The sequence below is a fragment of the Cyanistes caeruleus genome, chromosome 9 (genome assembly GCF_971803275.1).
Source record: "Cyanistes caeruleus chromosome 9, bCyaCae1.hap1.1, whole genome shotgun sequence".
Taxonomy (NCBI): Eukaryota; Metazoa; Chordata; class Aves; order Passeriformes; family Paridae; genus Cyanistes; species Cyanistes caeruleus.
This window is the reverse complement of record NC_141709.1, coordinates 25,279,456-25,299,088: the sequence shown is the minus strand read 5'-3', so window position 1 is coordinate 25,299,088 and position 19,633 is coordinate 25,279,456. Positions and strand designations below refer to the sequence as shown.

At 53.6% G+C, this 19,633-nt stretch overlaps 3 protein-coding genes across 5 annotated transcripts in view; 2 read left to right on the top strand and 1 right to left on the bottom strand.

The window, feature by feature from the left end:
* ZSWIM5 (zinc finger SWIM-type containing 5) overlaps positions 1 to 4,286 on the top strand; it is a 98,115-nt gene extending 93,829 nt beyond the window's left edge. Inside the window, exons 12-14 of the mRNA XM_086902175.1 lie at positions 898 to 1,061; positions 1,359 to 1,440; positions 1,854 to 4,286. Coding sequence (XP_086758301.1) covers positions 898 to 1,061; positions 1,359 to 1,440; positions 1,854 to 2,716 — 1,109 coding nt within the window. The 3' untranslated portion in view covers positions 2,717 to 4,286. The remainder of the gene's footprint in view (positions 1 to 897; positions 1,062 to 1,358; positions 1,441 to 1,853) is intronic.
* Positions 4,287 to 5,239: 953 nt separating this feature from the next.
* On the bottom strand, positions 5,240 to 9,250 carry UROD (uroporphyrinogen decarboxylase). 2 transcript variants are annotated; one of them, XM_086902186.1, is made up of 10 exons: positions 8,784 to 9,250; positions 7,744 to 7,856; positions 7,586 to 7,665; positions 7,325 to 7,387; positions 7,029 to 7,226; positions 6,632 to 6,793; positions 6,260 to 6,397; positions 6,017 to 6,117; positions 5,701 to 5,767; positions 5,240 to 5,508 (listed from the first exon to the last, which is right to left on the bottom strand). In XM_086902186.1, exons 1-10 carry the CDS (start codon positions 8,828 to 8,830, stop codon positions 5,344 to 5,346), a joined length of 1,134 nt encoding a protein of 377 aa, XP_086758312.1. In that variant the 5' UTR covers positions 8,831 to 9,250; the 3' UTR covers positions 5,240 to 5,343. The 2 variants fall into 2 exon arrangements, with proteins under 2 accessions (XP_086758312.1, XP_023788286.1); XM_023932518.2 differs by having other exon boundaries at positions 8,641 to 8,786.
* LOC111942059 (E3 ubiquitin-protein ligase HECTD3) lies at positions 8,820 to 18,695 on the top strand. Of its 2 annotated transcripts, XM_086902177.1 has the most exons (22): positions 8,820 to 9,088; positions 9,155 to 9,256; positions 9,325 to 9,485; positions 9,854 to 9,946; positions 10,208 to 10,343; positions 10,763 to 10,878; positions 11,163 to 11,276; positions 11,639 to 11,721; positions 12,102 to 12,267; positions 12,726 to 12,807; positions 13,719 to 13,901; positions 14,451 to 14,503; positions 14,818 to 14,882; positions 15,302 to 15,405; positions 15,734 to 15,853; positions 16,189 to 16,278; positions 16,622 to 16,828; positions 17,203 to 17,332; positions 17,727 to 17,801; positions 17,997 to 18,078; positions 18,188 to 18,259; positions 18,502 to 18,695. In XM_086902177.1, the coding sequence occupies exons 1-22, from the start codon at positions 8,930 to 8,932 to the stop codon at positions 18,584 to 18,586; spliced, it is 2,478 nt and encodes an 825-aa protein (XP_086758303.1). In that variant the 5' UTR covers positions 8,820 to 8,929; the 3' UTR covers positions 18,587 to 18,695. The 2 variants fall into 2 exon arrangements, with proteins under 2 accessions (XP_086758303.1, XP_086758302.1); XM_086902176.1 differs by having other exon boundaries at positions 8,859 to 9,256.
* Positions 18,696 to 19,633: the final 938 nt, after the last annotated feature.

The following is a 19,633-nucleotide window of genomic DNA, read 5'->3' as shown; positions in this document are numbered from 1 at the left end:
TCACTCTATGACTAGGAGTAGAAATAAAGCTGGAAGCTAATGTGATGTGTTGGCACCTCTGATCTGCACACACTCCAAAGGTCCCACTCCCCACACTGTGTCCCACAGGGACTGATAGAAGGATTTCCCAAGGTAGGTGTAGGATCATGGTATTAATATGCCTTGGTGTGTCCCTCTTCCAAGATCCTGCCCCATCTCCTGGTGCCATCATATATCGTAGCACCCACAACTTCCTGTAGCAGGAGACCCACAGCATCACTGGGTATTGTGCCACAAGCCCTCTTCTTTGGGGATAACTCAGCCTGTCTCAGTTGTGAGTGCTGTGTGCCTGACCTGGGATGTGGAGAACCAAGGTGCAGCAAGTCTGGGTGACCCCAGCCCAACCTTGCAGAGGGGACTTGCTGGGCAAGACGGTGTGTGTGCAGAAAACAGCTTTTCCTCTTCTTCCTAATGTTCCTGGATGAACATCCTGATGTTTCTGCAGCCATTCAGTACTAGGCATCTCCCCAAACCCCTCCTTTTCTGGGAAGAAGCTTCTGTACAGCTGTCAAACTTGAGGCCAGGATGGAACATCCAGGTGCCTGGAGATGTCTGCTAAAGACAGGACGTGTCTGGGATCACTCAGGATTGTTTGTCCTTTCTCTGAGAGGATGAACTTGAGTAAGGACACTTGCTGTAGTATGTATCCCTTCCTGGGGAGGGTGCTCCATTTTAGATTATTGGACTGCAGGGCCTGACCCAGCACTGCTGTGCAGTGGGTCTGTCCCTCTGTGTGTGTGTCCAGAGGAGCTGGCTGTGGTGAAGGGACTGTTCACCACGTGGTGCAAGCAAGAGATGGGACTCCAGGGCAAGGTGGGGGGATACCTGAGACATCTGAACGTTCTTGGTTGCTCCCAGGGGACATGCTGCGCCTACGCACAGTGCTGGAGGCCATCCAGAAAAACATCCACTCCTCCTCCTTGATCTTCAAGCTGGCTCAGGATGCATTCAAGATTGCCACACCAGCTGACAGCAACTCTGACACAACACTGCTCAATGTGGCGCTGGAACTGGGGCTCCAGGTATGAGATGATGCTGGGGATGCTGGTGGCCCTTTTGCCCCCAATGCCATGGCAACTGTGCTGGTTATGGTCTTCTGCCAAGCAAGGTGTCCCCTGTGAATGGAGTAAAGTGATCCCTGCATGGTCCTGAGCAGGGGACCTCAGCCCTGGGAAGCCCCTCTGCTCACTGTGGTTTGTAGAGGTGAGGCAGTGCCAGGTAGCCAGTTGAACCAGAGGGATTTTTGGGCAGCATCGCTTTGGTGGGTGGCCTCACTAGAGCCCTGCAGGGCAGCCAGTCACTTCAAGTTTGCCCCGCAGGTGATGCGCATGACCCTGTCCACCCTCAACTGGCGGCGGCGGGAGATGGTGAGGTGGCTGGTGACGTGTGCTACTGAAGTGGGTGAGTTCCATGTGCGGTGGGAGGATCTGGCCTGCATGCAGTGGGAACAGGGTTAGGCATGGAGATCCTAGGGTCATGCCTAGCTCTGAGCTTCTCCCAAGTCTCTCATTTCTTCCTGCGTAACTGAATTCACCTCAGAGCACCAGCTGACAGGGTTGGGACTGCAGCAGTGGCCAGTGGGACTGGGATGGGTGCCCTGTTACCTGGCCCAGCCCAGTGGTGGTCTCTGTGCCCTGCAGCATGGCAGTGCAGGTTGGCCTCTGCCTGTCCCCCTCTGCCCTCTCCCTCTTGGGGCAGAGGCAGCAGCTCAGCACTGCTGTTGGCTGGTTTTGCCCTGTCTCTGGGTCTCGGAGGAGCCCCATGAACTGAGTCAGGTTCCAGGGCTGTGCTGTGACCACGGTGTTTTCTTGCAGGAGTGAGGGCCCTGGTGAGCATCCTGCAGAGCTGGTACTCATTGTTCACACCCACGGAAGCCACCAGCATTGTGGCAGCCACAGTGATGTCCCACAACACCATCCTGCGCCTGAGCCTGGACTACCCACAGAGGGAGGAGCTGGCCAGCTGTGCCCGTACCCTGGCCCTGCAGTGCGCCATGAAGGACCCCCAGAACTGCGCCCTGTCTGCCCTGACCCTCTGTGAGAAGGACCACATCGCCTTCGAGACGGCCTACCAGATAGTCATTGATGCTGCCTCCACCGGCATGACCTACACCCAGCTCTTCACCATCGCCCGCTACATGGAACACCGGGGCTACCCACTTCGAGCCTTCAAACTGGCCTCGTTGGCCATGACACATCTCAACCTGGCCTACAACCAGGACACGCACCCAGCCATCAATGATGTGCTCTGGGCCTGCGCCTTGAGCCACTCTCTGGGCAAAAACGAGCTGGCAGCCATCATCCCACTGGTGGTGAAGAGCGTGCACTGTGCCACAGTGCTCTCGGACATCCTTCGCCGCTGCACCATGACAGCGCCAGGGCTGGCCGGCATCCCTGGGCGCAGGAACTCGGGGAAGCTGATGTCCACTGATAAAGCGCCCCTGCGGCAGCTGCTGGACGCGACGATAAGCGCCTACATCAACACCACCCACTCCCGGCTCACCCACATCAGCCCACGGCACTATGGGGAGTTCATCGAGTTCCTCAGCAAGGCCAGGGAGACCTTCCTCCTGGCGCAGGACGGGCACATACAGTTCGCCCAGTTCATTGACAATCTTAAACAAATCTACAAAGGCAAGAAAAAACTGATGCTGCTGGTGCGAGAACGGTTTGGGTGAGCCCTGGCTCCTGCCATGCTCACTGGCAGGGTCTGGCCGCAGCACGGGGACTTGGGAGAGAAGAAGGAAGGAAAGTGGAGATCAGCTTCCCCCCCACTGGCAGAGGCTGCTCTTTTCTGGTCTTCTGTTTCTTTTTTTTTTGTTTGTTTGTTTTCTTTTTTTTTTTTTCTTTTAGTGTTACTCTTTCTTGGATTTAACCATTTCACACACTGAGAGGATCCAGAGATTCCTTGGGCACAAACCAAAAGGCAACCACGGGGAAAAAGGATGGTTTACTCAGCCCCCTGCCCTCCCTTGCCAATACCAAAAGCTAACCTGGAAATCTAATACCTCTTTCCTAAAGGACGTGGTCACTGGAGGGATACGAAGGTTGCAAAGTGAAAAATCTTTAAAATTATGTGGGGAATTTAACAAAAAAAAAGGAAAAAAAAAAAAAAAAAGGAAAACAAAAAACGAGCAAAGAAACCTGCGACACTAGAACCTCATGCGTCACCAAAAGCGATGGCTTTGCAGAGCGCTTCTCCCGCCCGCCCGAGACATGCAAACTCCTCTATTTGTGAAGATACTTCAATAAAAACAAGTAAAAGTAACTGTTCTCAGGGATTGCTTACTAAAAGTAACACAAAAAAAAAGCATTTATGATACTGTAAATACTATAGTATATGTGTCAATTATTAAATTGTAAAGTTATAATTATTTATAATTCTGTCTTTTATTTGGGGGATACTTGAAATTGTTGTGGGCTGGGGCGATTATTTTTATTATTGCTATTATTATTATTATTGTTATTATTATTATAACTATTATTTAAAAAACCCACACAAAACCACAGACAAAAAGAGGAGGAGGCACGCGAACATTTCTCAGGTTCCCATGGCATCGTCAGCAGCAAGAAGGGTGTGGGGGGGAGGCGAACATCTACTCGACTCACAGCCCTGGGATGGACGGACAGATGGATGGAGGAGCAGCAGCCCGGCACTGGAGGATAGCGAAGGAAGGACCTCGGGACGATGCTTGCTCGGACACACGCAGATGCTGGCGATGGAGGACTCAGCCCATCGCAGGGTGGGTGCAGGGTGGAGTGCCTGGGCGGGCACCAGGGCTGCCGGCTCCAGGGGAGGGAGGGGCACCCGCGTCACCTTCCCCACACCGTTCCCAATTCCGTGGTGCAGCCAACGCTTGGCCCTTCCTGGCTCGCCCCGCACTGGGAGCACACTCCAGCCCTGGGCCGGTGGCTCTTCAGTTTTGGTTCGTTTCTTTGCCAGCAGGTTGGGAGGGCTGGGGGGGGCCAGGGCCGGTCTGGATGGTGACTTGTAGTTAGAGAACGTGCGCTAGTTATCTGCTGTCTGGTTTCATTTTTTGGCAAGTGACTCATGTCTGCGCTCTGGCCAGGAACCCAATTGTACTCGGTCTGTGTCGCCACCAAAATAGCAGTCTTCAACCAGTCTGTTTCTCTCTTTTTTCCTTCCCCCTTTTTTTTTTTTTTGTTTTGTTTTGTTTTGCGTGCGTGCGTGTATGTGTGTGTGCGACCTCTTCATCTGATGTTTAATAATAAAAGGGATGAACATTACCACCTGTGTCTCTCCTGCCTTTCTCTGAAGTCAGGGGTGGTCACCACACTTGTGCAGAGCAGTGTCACAGCCTCCTGTGCTAGCCAGCTCCTGTGCCCCAAGGAGGAGGACAGAGCAGGTACAAGGGACCCTGGCTGCTTCTGGGTGCAGTTCCCTGCTATGTACAGTGTTAGCAGGTCCTTGCCCATGCTGGAGACACTGCCCTGTCCATGCCAGCTAGAACAGCATTTCTGCCCGTGTCTTAATCCATCCTGCTGCCAACCTGGACCACACAGTGTGCTGCAGTGTGGGATGGGGTGGCAAGGAGCTGTAACTCAAGGTTTCTGGGCTGCTTTTTGCAGGGTTTGCTGAGCCCAGGCAAGCTTGGCCCCGAGGATCAGAGGAGATGGGAGGTGTACATGGGAGAACACTCTAGGACCTAAAGAGGCTTTAGGAGCTGGAGGAGGAAGGCCATGGTGCCTCTGCTGCCATCCCAGCCAGTGTGGCAGGGTGCTGGTGGTGCTGTGTCAGAGGTTCTCCTGCCACTTTGCCAGCTGTCTCCAAGGTGAGTCCTACTGTGTCTCCCAGCCCCTTGAGACTACTCTGGTTTGAGGACACATTGCCCATTCCAACCTGAGCAGGACTGTGGGACAGCTAATGCTGAACCTGCCAGTGGTGGGCTATGAGCCCCAGGCTGTGACCCTGCCAGCCTCAGGCAACTCGCCTTCCCTGGCAGGCATAAGTACATCCATCCTCAGATGGCTGTTGTAACCTGGGCTCACATCCTCTGCAGCCTGGCAGGGAGAGGCACCCTCCACAATTTTCTGCCATCCCTGTTTCCCCATTTTGACCTGCAGGATAGGGCTCAGGGGCTCGCCCTCACTGCACATGCTCCTCTAGTAGCCTGCCAAGACTTCCCAGCTCCTTCAGGGCTATCCAGTTCCCCATCCCCCAGCCAGAGTCACACGGCTGCTGCAGAGAAGGTCCTGGTTTAATGCTGCAGCCCAGCCTAGAGTGAGCCCTCTGACAACATGGGTGACTGTGCCCAAACCAGAGTCCTGTCCCCAGGGCCCATGCTCAGCTGTGCTTGTTGATATGACGGGAATGAGCATGCACGGCTTCCACAAAGGCACCCACATGTTCAGGGTTCATGTCAGGGTAGAGGCCATGGCCCAGGTTGGCAATATAGCGTTGGGTCCCAAAACTCTCCAGCATCTTCTTCACCAGCTCGCCAATCTTCTCCTGTAGGTATGGTAGAAAACCATATGTCAGACCAATCCAGCTCAGGGTATTTCACCCCCTACTAGTTCCCCCCCTCCCCTGGGAGGAGCCTGGGGGACTGCTGGGACATAAGCCAGTGCTGCAGTGGGGAAGCTGAGGCAGAAAGCTTCTAAGACAGGCTTGAAGTAGTTGCTGGCAATGGCCATGGCTCACCTTGGGTGCATAGAGAGCACACGGATCCAGGTTCCCTTGCAGGGTGACTTCTTTTCCTACCTGTGCACTGCAGCAGGGAGGAAGCAGGTGAGTTGCTGCATGTGGTAGAGGGGCTGAGGGCAGCCAGGTGCCTGCAGCCCCTATCACAGGACACCCAGGACCCCTCAGCACAGCCTTTAGAAGCTTGTAGCATGGTAGCCCAACTATCCTCACCTTGGAAGCAGCAATGTCCAGACCAATGTCCTTCAGAGAAGGAGGTCAGAGTACCTGGCCTGGGATCTTGGCCAGACACCTGAGCCCTGTGTCAGACTCTTACCGAGCTTCCTGGGGCCGGATGGTCCAGTCGAGACCAACAACCTCATAACCTGCGTGGGCCAGGTCACGCAGGGCATAGTGCGCATCCTTGGCAAAGATGATCTGGGGAGGGAGGAGATGGGCAGCAACTGCTGTGAGTCAGAGCCCTCTCCATGGGCTGGACTGAAGGAAGCAGGTAGCAGGGAATGCACCCCTCTCCAGCAGCCCTCAGATGTCAGGGTCAATCCAGGCAGCCCTGACTCACCATGGGCACCAGGGGCAGTGCCTCCTCCTTCAGCTTGCTTTTGACAGCCTGGGCAATGTCTCGGATGTAAGGCAGGGCGAAGTCCTGAAACAGCTCTGGGCCCAGGTGCCCTGCATGGGACTCAAACAGCTGAAGCGCCTGCCAGGGACACAGAAACCTTTAGGCTGGAAAAGACCTTCGAGATTATTGAGTTCGACCATTAACCCAGCATTGCCAAATCCACCAATAAAGCATGTCCCCAAGTGTCCCATCTACTTGTCTATCAAACACCTCCAGGGATGGCGACTCAACCACTTTCCCATGGGACTGGGAGAGCAGATCCTCAGTCCCTGTATTCCTTCTTGTCCTTGTCTCCATTGCCCCAGGACAAACCTGTGCTCCAGCAGCCACCTGCCCCACCAGGTAGTCAATGATGACGTCGGCCAGCAGCCGTAGCAGCCGGTGGCTTGCCTCAGGGTGACGGTAGAGCCAGCTCTTGGCCTTGGCCATTGTAGTGGAGCCACCGCCTTCAATCATGTAGGACATGAGTGTCCACTGTGAGGAGAAGTGAGGGGAGTGATGGAGATGAAAGAAGACACAAAGTCCCAGTCGTAGTGCTGAAGGTAGGACCTGTGAGCACCCCAGAGCCTGGGGCACAGCTGCTCCTGCATTGAATGCTGCCCCTTACGCACCCATGTAGCACCCACAGCTGGGGGTGCCACAGCTGGTCTCACCCCGAGAGCAGAGGAGTCCATTAGGGAAACCCACACAGAGGAGCCACGTCACTTACTGGTGCCCCTGAGAAGCCGATGAGGGGCACCTTGCCCTCCAGGCTGTGTCGTGTCAGTGTGATGGCCTGGAAGACGTAACCTAACTCTGCGGTGACATCCACCTTCTGTCGCAGTTTCAGCAGATCCTCCACCTCCTTCAGAGGCTCTGTGAATGTGGGTCCTTTACCAGGGACCATAACAACCTCCATGCCCAGTGCCTGGGGACAGGGGAGAATGGAGAAGCAGGAATGGGGCAGCCCTGAACTCTGCCCTGTTGCCAGCTGCTGTTTCCCATGGCACTGGCCATGGCTCTCACCTGGGGCACCACCAAGATGTCAGAGAAGATGATGGCAGCATCCAGGGGGAATCGTCTTAATGGCTACACAGAGGAAGAGGCAATGTTAGTGAGGGGTTGCAACTCTCTTCCCATGGAGGAGGTGCTCAAGCACACGAGGAAGTCGAGTCCCCAAGGGCTGCACAATTTACTGAGGCCACCCAGGACGGTCAGAACCAAGGTTTCTCCCCATATCCATCTGGGCAGGGAGAGGGGACACACAGACCCCTGAGTGATGCTCACCTGCAGTGTCAGCTCACAGCACAATTTGGGGCTCCGGCAAGTGGCAAAGAAATCCTGTGAGGCCCGTGTCTCCAAAAACTCTACAAGGGACCACAACAAATGTTACTGGGTTCTTCCTGAGGCCCCTTCGCTACCCCCCGCACACCTCCACGGCTCACCTGGCAGGTACCGCCCGGCCTGCCGCATGCACCACACCGGGGTGTGCTCCGTCTCCTCCCCACGCGCCGCGCGCAGGAACGTGTCGTTCTTCAGCTTGGGGAAACCTTTGGGGCTGCGGAGCAAAGAGCAGGTACAGGTTGTCACCCACGAAGGGTCTGGGTGCCCTGCCGGGTCCCCACGCTGGGGTAGAAGGTGCCAGATGTAAGCGGCTTATCCCCACTTCTTGACCGTAGAAGAGGCTTGCGTCCAGCTGTGACAAATGTGATAAATTATCCCCGCCACAGCCCAGGACTTCTTCTTGCCGAGGACCGCGGGCTCCCCCGGGGGAGAGGCGATGCGCTGCCCAGGACTCACGAGATTAAGTTATCGGGGCCACCAGTTGCTCCCGCCTGGAGCGGTTTGGGACGAGCGGGGCGGGCCGTCCTGCATTCCCCGCCGTCTGTGCCAGCCCACGCGGCCCCAGCCTCCCCGCTGTGGGGCCGCTGGAGTCCGGCCTCCGCCTGGGAGGGGAGCCCCGGCAACCGCGGGGCCTATGCGAACAAAGTCCCCAGAACCTCCACTTGGGACCGGTGAATTAACTACCACACCAGTGGCCCCGCTGATCCCTCCCAGGGCAGGATCATCCCCCTCCCTCCCCGCCCAGAGCGTCTCCAGTGACCCAGTACTGGACTCTTGTGCCAGCACCATAATCCCAGGGCCACTCCAGTGCCTCGGCGGTTTCCCCAGAGCACAGTCCGCAGCACAGGATCTCAGCACGAAACCACTATCCACAGTGCTCCCACAGTGCCAGATCGCCGTTCCCAGAGCCACACCAGTATCCCCCGTGCAGGAGTCGGAACGTGGCCCCGTTACCACACTAGAAAGGGACGCAGGCCTGTCCGGTCCCGGTTACTTACAGGAGCCGCTCGCCACCCTCCATCCTCCTCCGCCTGTTCCCGGCCTCTCAGTTGCCTCCCAACGCGGTGCAGTCCGCCCGGTCCCGCCCCCATCGCGCCGCCATCTTTCCCCGCCCCCCTGCCCGGCTTCCGCCCCTCCGTACGCTGCCATCTTGCCCCACTCCTCTGTACGTGACACGGGCGCCGCCATCTTGCTCTACGTCCGCCCCTCCGGGCGCCGCCATCTTGGCTGTCGGCGGGCGGGGTTCGCCGTAAACCGGAGCGCAGCGGAGCCGGTGTCCGGAGCGCGATGAGGGCGGGCGGGGAGGCGCCGCACCAGGTGCTGGGCCGGCTGCGGTTCCTGCTGCAGTGCAGCGAGTGCTTCCGCCGCGCCCGGGCGCTGCCCGCCGCGCTCTGCTACGTGCCGCGGGAGGTGCAGTACAAGATCTGCAAGGACCCCTCGGCCGCCGCGGCCGCCGCCGCCCGCAGCCTGCTCAGCGTGTGGGACAGCCCGGGGCCGGCGCGGGGCGGCAAGCGGGCGGCGCGGGCCACGATCGAGGTGCGGAAGGGCGGCTGCCTGCGCGCCACCGGCGAGGAGTACTGCAACGGCGCCGGGCTCTGGGTCAAGCTCAGCAAGGTAACGCGGGACCGGCGGCTCGCGAAGGGCTCGGCCCGGCCTCGCCTGACTGCCGGCTGTCCCCACAGGAGCAGCTGGAAGAGTACCGGAGCGGCTGCGATCTCGAGGAGGGCTGGGTGCTGGTGTGCAAGCATGCCGACGGCGGGGACCGGCTGGTGCCCGTGGAGTCCACGGAGCGGATCCAGCGGCAGCAGCAGCTGTTCGGAGTGGATTACAAGCCCGTCATCAGGTGCGGGGCCGCGGTGTCCCGCTGGGTCCCCGGGAGCGCGGAGGTGCTCACCTCTGTGCGGGCTCGGGATCTGGCCCACGGCCCCTCCTGCCTCGGGCTAGGGAACCCCCGGTCTGCTTGGACAGGTTTCATGGAAGTGAGGCAAGAGGGATGCCGGATGTGGAGTGGTCTGGGTTTGGCTCGGGCACTGTGCTTGTCACATGCCCAGCGGGATGTGGAAGGAGTAGACATGATTGGAAAGGAAAGCACAGCAGATGATGCTGAAGGTGATGGAGGATTAAGCATGGTGGGGCTTTAAATCCCAGTCTTCCCCTTACAGCTACTCCTCGATCACCAGCTTCTCACTCCACTTCTCTGTGTTGTTTCAGATGGGAGCAGGTGGTGGATCTGACATACTCCCTGCGCCTCGGAGCAAAACCCAGGCCCATGGAGCAGGATGAGGCTGCAGTAGAGAAGCTTCGGTATGACTGTTTCCTGACTCCTGCTGGGACAGTGGTGAGGGACAAGCTTCTGTCTCTTGTGGCTGCCTGGACAGCTGTCTCTTGCAGACCTGGGGGAGAGGGGGGAAGACAGGCAGCTCTGCACAGCACAGTCTTGTTCTAGATATGCCTGCAAAAAGCAGGAAACGGAGCAAGACAAGCAGGATATGGACCTTCCTTTTTTGACCCATTAGCCTGGCTGCCTCTGGCTCTCCAGACCCGGTAATCCCTTTTCCCTGCTAGGTTTGTGCCCCCAACATGGACTTACGAATGTGATGAAGACCTGGTGCATTTCTTATATGACCACATTGGGAAGGAGGATGAGAACTTGGGCAGCGTTAAGCAGTACGTGGACAGCATCGATGTCTCGTCCTACACGGTGGGTTAAAGGGACAAAGCTACATCAGCCCCGCTGATGCTGTGGGGCTGGGAAGCGTGGATAGTGCTTGCTGTGCTGCTCTGGCCTGGACTGGACTCTGTTTGAGGATGTGGGAGAAAAGCCTGGGAAGTGTCATGCAGCATGTTGTGTAATGTATCCCCTGGAAAAGCAGTGGTTTGAGAAGCCAGTGCTAATATTACTTGCAAAGCTGATTTTAGGGGGGCATTTGATACTCGGTGGATCAGCCCTAGTGTTCTGTGTCCGCTGCACTCCTGGTGTCTACCCACCAAAGGGTACAACCCAGCAAAGGGAACAGGCCAATGTGATGCCCTCTGACATTAAGATTCATGATGAAAGTAACTACTAAGGAGAAGTTAATCCTACACCCATCTGATCTTCATTCACTTGCCCTCTTCCAGGAGGACTTCAATGTGTCCTGCCTGACAGACAGCCATGCCGACACATACTGGGAGAGTGATGGGTCCCAGGGCCAGCACTGGGTGCGGCTCAACATGAAGAAAGGCACCATTGTCAAGTGAGTCATCTCCGTCTGCTCTACAGTCATCTCTGCTCTACATTCTGGCTAGTGACTGGGGCAAGCTTAGCCATTCCCTCTCTGCCTGAGTGTTGTGGCCCAAATTTGCCTGTGCTCCCTGCCCCTCAGCCCTTACTCTGGCTCTGGGCTTGAAGGGGTTTTAGCCTTGTCACAGGTACCTGGGAATCCCAGCTTAGTAACAACATGACCAAGTGATGAGAGGGAGTAGCAATAGGTGTTCTGATACAGTTGCCTTCTCCTTAATGTCCTGCTTCCCTTTGCAGGAAGCTGCTGCTGACAGTGGATACCACTGATGAGAACTTCATGCCCAAGCGGGTTGCTGTGTATGGGGGCGAGGGGGACAATCTGAAGAAACTCAACGATGTCGGCATTGATGAGTGAGTGGGTGGAGGTGCACAGGGTGTCCTGGCTCTTGCAGGGGCCCAAGGTGCTGAACATTGGCCTGAACCACTCAAGCAGCATCAGCCAGGCTCTCTGGGATGCAGGTTCACTCTGCCTACAATAGCATGGTATGGTCATCAGGGCTCTCCTCATCCAGTTGTGAAACACATCAAAATCATAGTACCTGGACCTGACTCACCAGCAGGCATTCAGCTGTATTGTAAGCAAGAACTGAGTTCTTGCCATAGGCTCCCATTTCAAAAGATGCAAACCATCTTCCCTTAAAAATGTCCGAGTTGATTTTGGCGGGATGGGTGAGGGAACAGCCCTTCAGTTCTCATCTGTGCTCTGTTTGCAGGAGCTATATTGGGGATGTGTGCATCCTTGAGGACATGACAACACACCTGCCTGTCATCGAGATCCGGATTGTGGAGTGCAGAGGTAGGGCTGGCTGTTGTGGCCACATCCATAATGCATCTCTAAAATACTGTACATTAAGAGTTTATTCTGTTATTTGTTCTTCTTCTCCTTGTGGGCTGTTTTAGATGAGATTCAAAAGAGCCATGGGAAACTCCTGGGAGATCTGAAGTTTTGCAAGTTCTCAGCTTTCATCGTATTTTTCTCTGCCTTCAATTATTTAATTATTTTTCTCCTGTAAATGCCCTGCTTTTTCTTCACAGAGGTATTTGAGGCTGGGTGCCCAGCCCCAGAGCTGGTGGAGCTGGTACATTCCTACTGTTTTTGCTTATTGATCTCCTATACTTTATTTAAGGCTTGCTTTCTTGTGATCTTGGCATATCATCCATGGTCTTTCTTGGCAGACGATGGGATTGATGTTCGTATCCGAGGCATCAAAATCAAATCCTCGCGGCAGAGGGACTTGGGACTCAGTGCTGACATGTTCCAGTTGCCCAATTTGGTGCGTTACCCTCGCCTAGAAGGGACTGACCCTGACCTGCTGTACCGAAGGGCTGTGCTCATTCAAAGGTACTGTGTGGAGGGGAGCAGGCAGGTGCCATTGCCTGCAGGGACTGATGCCATCTCCAGCATAAGAGGAGGCTGTAAAACTATGACACTCCTCTTGAGACAGACATCCTGGACACTGGAGAAAATAGGAGTCATTTGGGAATAAAAAACAAAACAAACGTCTAGGGTGGCTCTCTTATGCTTTCACAGGAGATCTGTAGCTCAAGTTCACAGTGTCTTGTGTGTCACAGGCACAACATATATGTACAGCATCAGGGTCAGGTATATGCAGAGTTGCTTGTAAGGGATACAAAATCCCTGCAGTGCCCAAGGAATGGGAATTTAGTATCAGATGCTACATGATGTAAAAAACTATTCTGGGTTTGGTTTGGATCAGGTTTTTTTCTGCTTGTGGTGTGGTCTGGAACAGGCTTGTGCAGATCCCCATCACTCCTTGTTGCAATATCTTTGGGATTTAGATTCATCAAGCTCCTGGACAGTGTCCTGCATCACTTGGTGCCAGCCTGGGACCACACTGTTGGCACGTTCAGCAAACTCAAGGTGAGCAGTTGGCTCTGTGTCTTGTTGGGGCCTCAGTCTGGCAGGGTGATGGTGCTCCTGCTGTGGCAGAGGAGGCAGGCTTGTTGCCTTTTAAAGCAGCTGGAGGGAAATACCTTTCTGAGCTTAGGTCACTAACTCTGTGAAAGGTGATATTGTTTATTTTCCTACTAAACTGCTGATGTAGAAGCATGTAGCTGTGGGCTAACAAGTGGGCTCAAACCAGAACATTTCACCTTCAAAGGAGCTTGGATCATAGCAGCACTGGGCATGCAAGCTGGATGCACATTCCCCTCCAAGATCTCAGCCCAGGACGCTCTGTTCTTGCACTTCCTGCCAGCAGCTTTGAGCTGGCTTGTCCAAACATCAAGGCTTTTACCAGTAACATTTTTCCTGGCTTTAATAAGCTTTTGCTTTTCATCCTTTGCATAGTGCTGAGTTCATCCCTCTAGTTGTCTGCTTTCCTTTCTCTCCAAGAATACACATGCTGGACATTACCAGGATAGCCCCATTCCGTTTGTTTTAGAAGCCTTGTGTCAGAATGCACTGTAATTCCTGTGCCAGGTCAACATGGGACCCAAAACATTTGAGGATTTTTGTTTGTTTAGAGGAGATGGCTTTGATTACAGCTAAAAGGGATAGTAAGACCAGTGTTCTGGTGAGAGTGAGGGTAAAGGGGAGTCTAAGCAACACTGAAATGTGAGCATCAGATGACAGCTGGTGGCTTGAGGGCTGAGCTTGTTATCTGCCTTAAGCCAGAATGCAGAATGTTTCAGAGGCAGAAGGGGAGTAAATACTGTCAATGAGAATGTGTCTGTGTGTGAAGGCCCTGGGAAAGGGAAAAACCTGGAGATGTGATGGCAGGCTACTTCAGCAGACAGTAGGTGACATGTTTTGTGCATCCCTGTTGGCAGCACATCAAGCAGTTCTTGCTGTTGTCCAAGAAGCGCACAGCTCTCATTACCCAGTGTCTGAAGGACTCAGAGACCAGCAAGCCCAACTTCATGCCAAGGCTCTACATTAACCGACGCCTGGCCATGGAGCACCGGGACAACCCTGCCCTGGACCCCAGCTGCAAGAATGCTGTCTTCACCCAGGTACTGTCCCTCCTGCAAGGGACCCTGCTGTACTGGGGAGAGACGAGCATCCCAAAATCAAAATTATCTGCATTAGGATGGGTGGGTGGAAGGGACAGCTTAGAGTTGGAGATTGACCAAGCCTTCAAGGCCTCTTCACATGACTCACAGGCTCTACAATTACATGTGCTGATGGTCCCGTATCCAGGAATAACATCTAGGAGGGATTTGGGATCTCTGAGTTGAAATCTATACTCTATCCTGGATGCTCTCTGTGGCATGTTGTTAATGGAGTGTGTAACAATCCTGTTGCACTAAAAAGGCAGTAAAGAATTCTTTACTGTGTGACAACAATCAAGTAGCTGCATACAGTTCTGTGTTGTGGTTTACAGCAATGCTGATCTTCCTGTGTCCACTCTCTCCCCACCTCCAATAGATTTGGGACTCTGTATGTGTGCACAAGCACCCCAAATTGCTGTGAGACTTGATGTGTTTGATGTACCTGCCTTCATGTGGCACCAGTTCCCCTGGAGAGGGGATGCCAACCTTAACTATCTCTGCTTGTTGCAGGTATATGAAGGCCTGAAACCTTCAGACAAGTTTGAAAAACCTCTAGATTATAGGTAAGCATACTGGGGAGGGAAGGCATTATGCAGTGCTGGGAGCTATGGCCTGTCACAACAGGGTGTTTGGGAAGCCCATGTCCTGTACTCTGGAGAGGTTTAGCTAGGACAGGAGCCAGCTCAGCCATGGGATCAGGGCCCGTCCCCCAAGGTGTCACCTCCCTACTGAAGATGCAGTTGTCTCTGGAGATTGAGATCTTGTCCTGTCCTTAACTCAGACTGTTCTACCCTAGTCCCTTGATGTCCCTACTGTGCCTGTCCCAGCACCTCCTTGGCTTTGAGCAGCACCTCAGGTGATACCTGGTTCTCCACAGGTGGCCGTTGCGTTATGACCAGTGGTGGGAGTGCAAATTTGTCGCAGAGGGCATCATCGACCAAGGTATGGGTTGCAGAGCTCCTCTGGAGCAGTTGGGGGTTGATAAGGTGACTGTTGTTGTAGGTACTTTTGTTCAGTCCCAGTGTTAATTCCCATGGAGGAGAGAAGGAAAGCAGGTTGCCTTGTCCTGCCACCCCTGGCTATGTCCCAGATAAAGAGTGCTGGAATGTGGACCAGACTTCCATTAGCCACTAACTGCAGCTTTACCAGGGCCAGTGATCCTTCTGGCTGTTCTCCACAGGCCAGGCAGGGATGTTATTTCTCTTGTCTTACTTACTCCAATGTCCTAAGGCTCTAACAGGAGCCTTCCGCTCAACCCAGGGTCAGGTTGGACCAGAAATCCTCATGTTTGCTCCATAACTCTGAGGATCAGCACATGGGGAGTTCACATCACTAAAAATGCCCTTCTTTTGGGGTTGCAGGTGGTGGTTTTCGGGACAGCCTAGCAGACATGTCAGAAGAGCTGTGCCCCAGCTCAGCAGACACCCCTGTGCCTCTGCCCTTCTTCGTGCGCACATCCAACCAGGTGCTGTGTGTTGGGATGTTTGGGGCAAACCCTTCCATTCCTGGCAGTGCAGCACTGTCCCTGTCCCCTTGCATGCCAGGGACATACCTACTTTTCTGGGTCCAAAGCTTTTCTTTGTGAGGGCTTGGGTAGTTTGCTTTGTGGCATTTCATTTTAGAATATGCTGACAAGTGCCTGGCTACCAGTCTCTCACTGGGAATATTGCCAAGGGGGATGGAGAGTTTAGCCCACTTCTGCTGTGAGAAGTGCCCAGAGGCATGGCTGGAGTAGTCTGTGGTGTTTCACGCTATGCTGAAATTATGACTTCGAGTTTTGCCTCTCACTCCAGGGTAATGGCACTGGAGAAGCTAGGGACATGTATGTCCCCAACCCCTCCTGTAAAGACTTCCCAAAGTACGAGTGGATTGGGCAGATCATGGGAGCTGCTCTGAGGGGCAAGGAGTTTCTGGTAAGTTTTCAATCCCATGCCTCTGAGAAGAGTTGCTGCCTGCAACAAAAGTCTCCTGCAGCCTGTCTAACGGGAGTATGGAAAGGCTCTGTGGTCACATGTTGGGACAAGACGTGTTTGGGGCCAAGCAGTTTGGAGAACTCACAGCCTGAGTTTTGGGGGATGCTTCTAAGAACTTGGGAGATAGTGTTTGGTCTCTACTCAGCTACAATGAGCTCTGCATGTGGAGGGGGAAGTAGGGAAGCCTCTTTGTGTCTGCATTGTTGAGACCTATCTCCATCTTTGGGGAGGACTTACTTTGACACAGAGTCAATAAAATCTCTTTTCTTCTTCAGGTCCTGGCTCTTCCTGGCTTTGTATGGAAACAATTAACAGGGGAAGAGGTCAGCTGGAGCAAAGACTTTCCTGCTGTGGACTCCGTGTTGGTGAGAGGGACTGGGAGGCTGTGCCTATCCTATTCCTTGTAGCACTCAGCAAGGTGCTGATTTGTGTTCCTCTCCTCATGCACTTGCTTCCTACTATGATATGTCAAATAAAGACGACAAAGGACAACTTTTAGCTGTAAAGAAGTAGCAAATGCTGTTATAGAGATGCAGCCATGCTGACTGCTGCTTCAAGCATGGAATGGCTCAAGGTCTGCTAAACAGCTTTAGGGCAGCATATCCCATGTTGTGTCACTGTCACTTGTCTGGGGAGAAGATGAGGACTTGGGCACATCACTGCTCTCTGGCCATCTCTCTAACATACACTTACTTGGTGCCTGGACAGGTGAAGCTCCTGGAGGTGATGGAAGTCATGGATAAAGACACCTTTGAATTCAAATTTGGGAATGAGCTGACCTACACGACAGTGCTGAGTGACCAGCGCATGGTGGAGCTGATCCCCAACGGCAGCAACACCGCTGTGCGCTACGAGGACCGCAAGGAGTTCATCCGCCTGGTGCAAAAGGCTCGGCTGGAGGAGAGCAAGGAGCAGGTGACACTGTCCCACCCTGTGGGTGGTCATTGGCTCCCAGAGACCTGCCCCTGGCTTGTTTCTGGTAAAATGCACTGTGGTTAGTGTCCCTGTGCTCATTAGGGCAATGGTATCCAACCCTTTCGGTGGGGTCCTGGAGCCTATGGAATTGTTGAAAAGCAAAGTGGCTTCTAGTGGCATGGGTGATCATGGATTTTATTCACAGATCTGTCACAGGTTTCTGAATCTCTCTGGGATTGTGTCCCGTTCCTTCAGGTTCTTTGGAGCATGTGCTGAGCAGTCACATGGCTTGAATCCATTAGAGTCCCTAGGCTCAACCTTGAGTCAGAGTAATGGGCAAGACATGCTGCTTAACTGCATTGTCTCCTTTTCAGATCATGGCCATGCAGGCTGGGCTGCTGAAGGTGGTGCCCCAAGCTGTTCTTGACCTCCTTACATGGCAGGAGCTTGAAAAAAAGGTCTGTGGGGACCCTGAAGTCACAGTTGATGCCCTGAAGAGGCTCAGTAAGTGAAGGGTTTTGCTGAAAACTCTCTTCCTGAAAACAAGACTGTCATCTGTCTGTGCTGGCACAAGGAGAAGTGTGAGAGGCCAGTATTAGCCTTTCTTACAGTGAGAATATGGTCCTGTGTACTTCTTACCTTTAGCTGGGTGTTGATGGGGACAGTCCTTTGACTTCATTCCTGGGCCTCACAGTAGAGGCTGGGGCATCCCTAAGCTGCCAGTGTCTGAGCCCCTGTGGAGCTGAGATGTGGATCTGGCTGTGTTTCCTGGGAGGGGCCTGTCTATATATGTTCCTTGCACCTTGGGTCTACATGGTCACACCCTGCAGACACCCACTGCCAAAGAGTGAGGAGCTCACACCTTTATGAAACTCCTTTTCTGTGTCCTTTCTGACAGCCCGGTTTGAGGACTTTGAGCCACAGGATACTCGTGTTCAGTACTTTTGGGAAGCACTCAATAACTTCACCAATGGTGAGCAATTAGCTCTGTCCATGCATATGTTGTGCCATGACAGCTCCTGCCTGCTGGCTGGGAGGGAAACTACTGAAGGAAAGCAAGCAGCTAGGCTGAAGGGACTGCTCTCTAGTGCTGGGGATACCTGGAAGCAGCTGTACTGCATCTCACATCCCTCTAGGGTTTCCTGATGTCTTTGCTTTTCCTTCACAGAGGATCGCAGTCGCTTCCTCAGATTTGTCACTGGCAGAAGTCGCCTACCAGCCCGGATCTACATCTATCCAGACAAGATGGGGTAAGTCCATTCTTCTGTAGACTGCAAGGCTGACAAATCCCACACCAAAGGGGTGGGTTGTCTGGGCTCCCTGGCCTTCTGGTTCTAATCAGAGTGTCACCTTCTTCAGCTCAGAGACAACAGATGCTTTGCCGGAGTCATCCACCTGCTCCAGCACCCTCTTCTTGCCCAACTATGCTACGTAAGTTTTGATGCTTCCCTGTGTCTGAGGGGGGGGACTGTGTGTGGGCTCTCTTCTTAACCTTGGTGCTGATTGGGCCCCATCACTTTGCCACACTTATATTCCCTGCCTGTCCCACGTGGCTGCTCTGTGAGCCCCTGGTGAAACATATCCATTTCAGAAAACATCTTGTCTTCTCAACTGGCAAATGCAGCAATAGCAGCTCCTCCTTATCTTTTTTTTTTCCTTCCTGTCATCCCTAGAGCCAAGGTATGTGAAGAGAAGTTGCGCTATGCTGCCTATAACTGCGTGGCCATTGACACAGATATGAGTCCATGGGAAGAGTGACGTTGCAGCCTGACCAAGCAGCATGGACAATTGTTCAAGAAAACCATGCAATGGAAGCATTCCCTTGTCCCCACGGGATGTGTATATATAATAAATATATAGGTGTGAAGTCTGGCTCCCAGCAGTGGACATAAAGGGTTGGGTCTTTAGCAGGGTGGGAGCTAGCTTGGATTGTAAATGTGATTGCAATGATGGAACCCTGGCTGAGCCCTCATGCCTCAGAAAGGCCTGGTAGGCTTTTGTAATAAGTTTCTTCTCCATGTCCTCTTGTAGCTCCACAATGCTTGCTCCTTCCAGGCTGCACTTTGCTCAAACAAAAGTGGGGTAAGAAGACAAAACTGCACAGCAGCTTACAGCACAGGACAGAGAACTGTGAGCTGCTGCTGAGATTATTTTGGGGTGGCCAAGATGCTCAGTGTCCTGACCACCCTCTGTTACCTTGTTCCTGCTCTCACATGAGGTCAATGGAAATTAGATCCTTCAACTGATCATTGAGATTATTAGATCAATTCAACTAGATTATTAGGATTAAGAAGAACGGAGCAGGCTGGTGTCAGGTGCTGCAGGGGTGCCTTTGGCCAGCAGGTGTCATAACAGACCTGCACAGCAGGACTATGGGTGCTTCCAAAGGGACTCCCATGCTTGAACATCACACAAAATCTGAGTTCCTGCCATTCCTGGCATCTCTTGTACAGTGACTGCTGGGGAAGCTGCTCCCTCACAGTGGGTGGGAACTATCTGCTTTCCGTTTTTTCTTTCAGTTCTGCATTCAGCATGCTAGTGGCCTGGCAGCTGCTCTTCCAGGCTCTTTGAGCCTCATTTTACCCCTGAATGCCAGTATTACAATATATATAATACAATATATATAATAAAATATAATCTATTCTAGTTCTCATGGAGATCTGCCATCAGGGCCAAGTTCATCTTCCAGACTGCAGAGGTTAAAGCAGTAGCAGGCATGGCAGTGCCAGGCTCTGCTCCCCCACTCGTCCATGGGAAAGGTCATGGGAGGTTTCAGGTGAACAGGAAAAGCATTTGCCCTAGGAC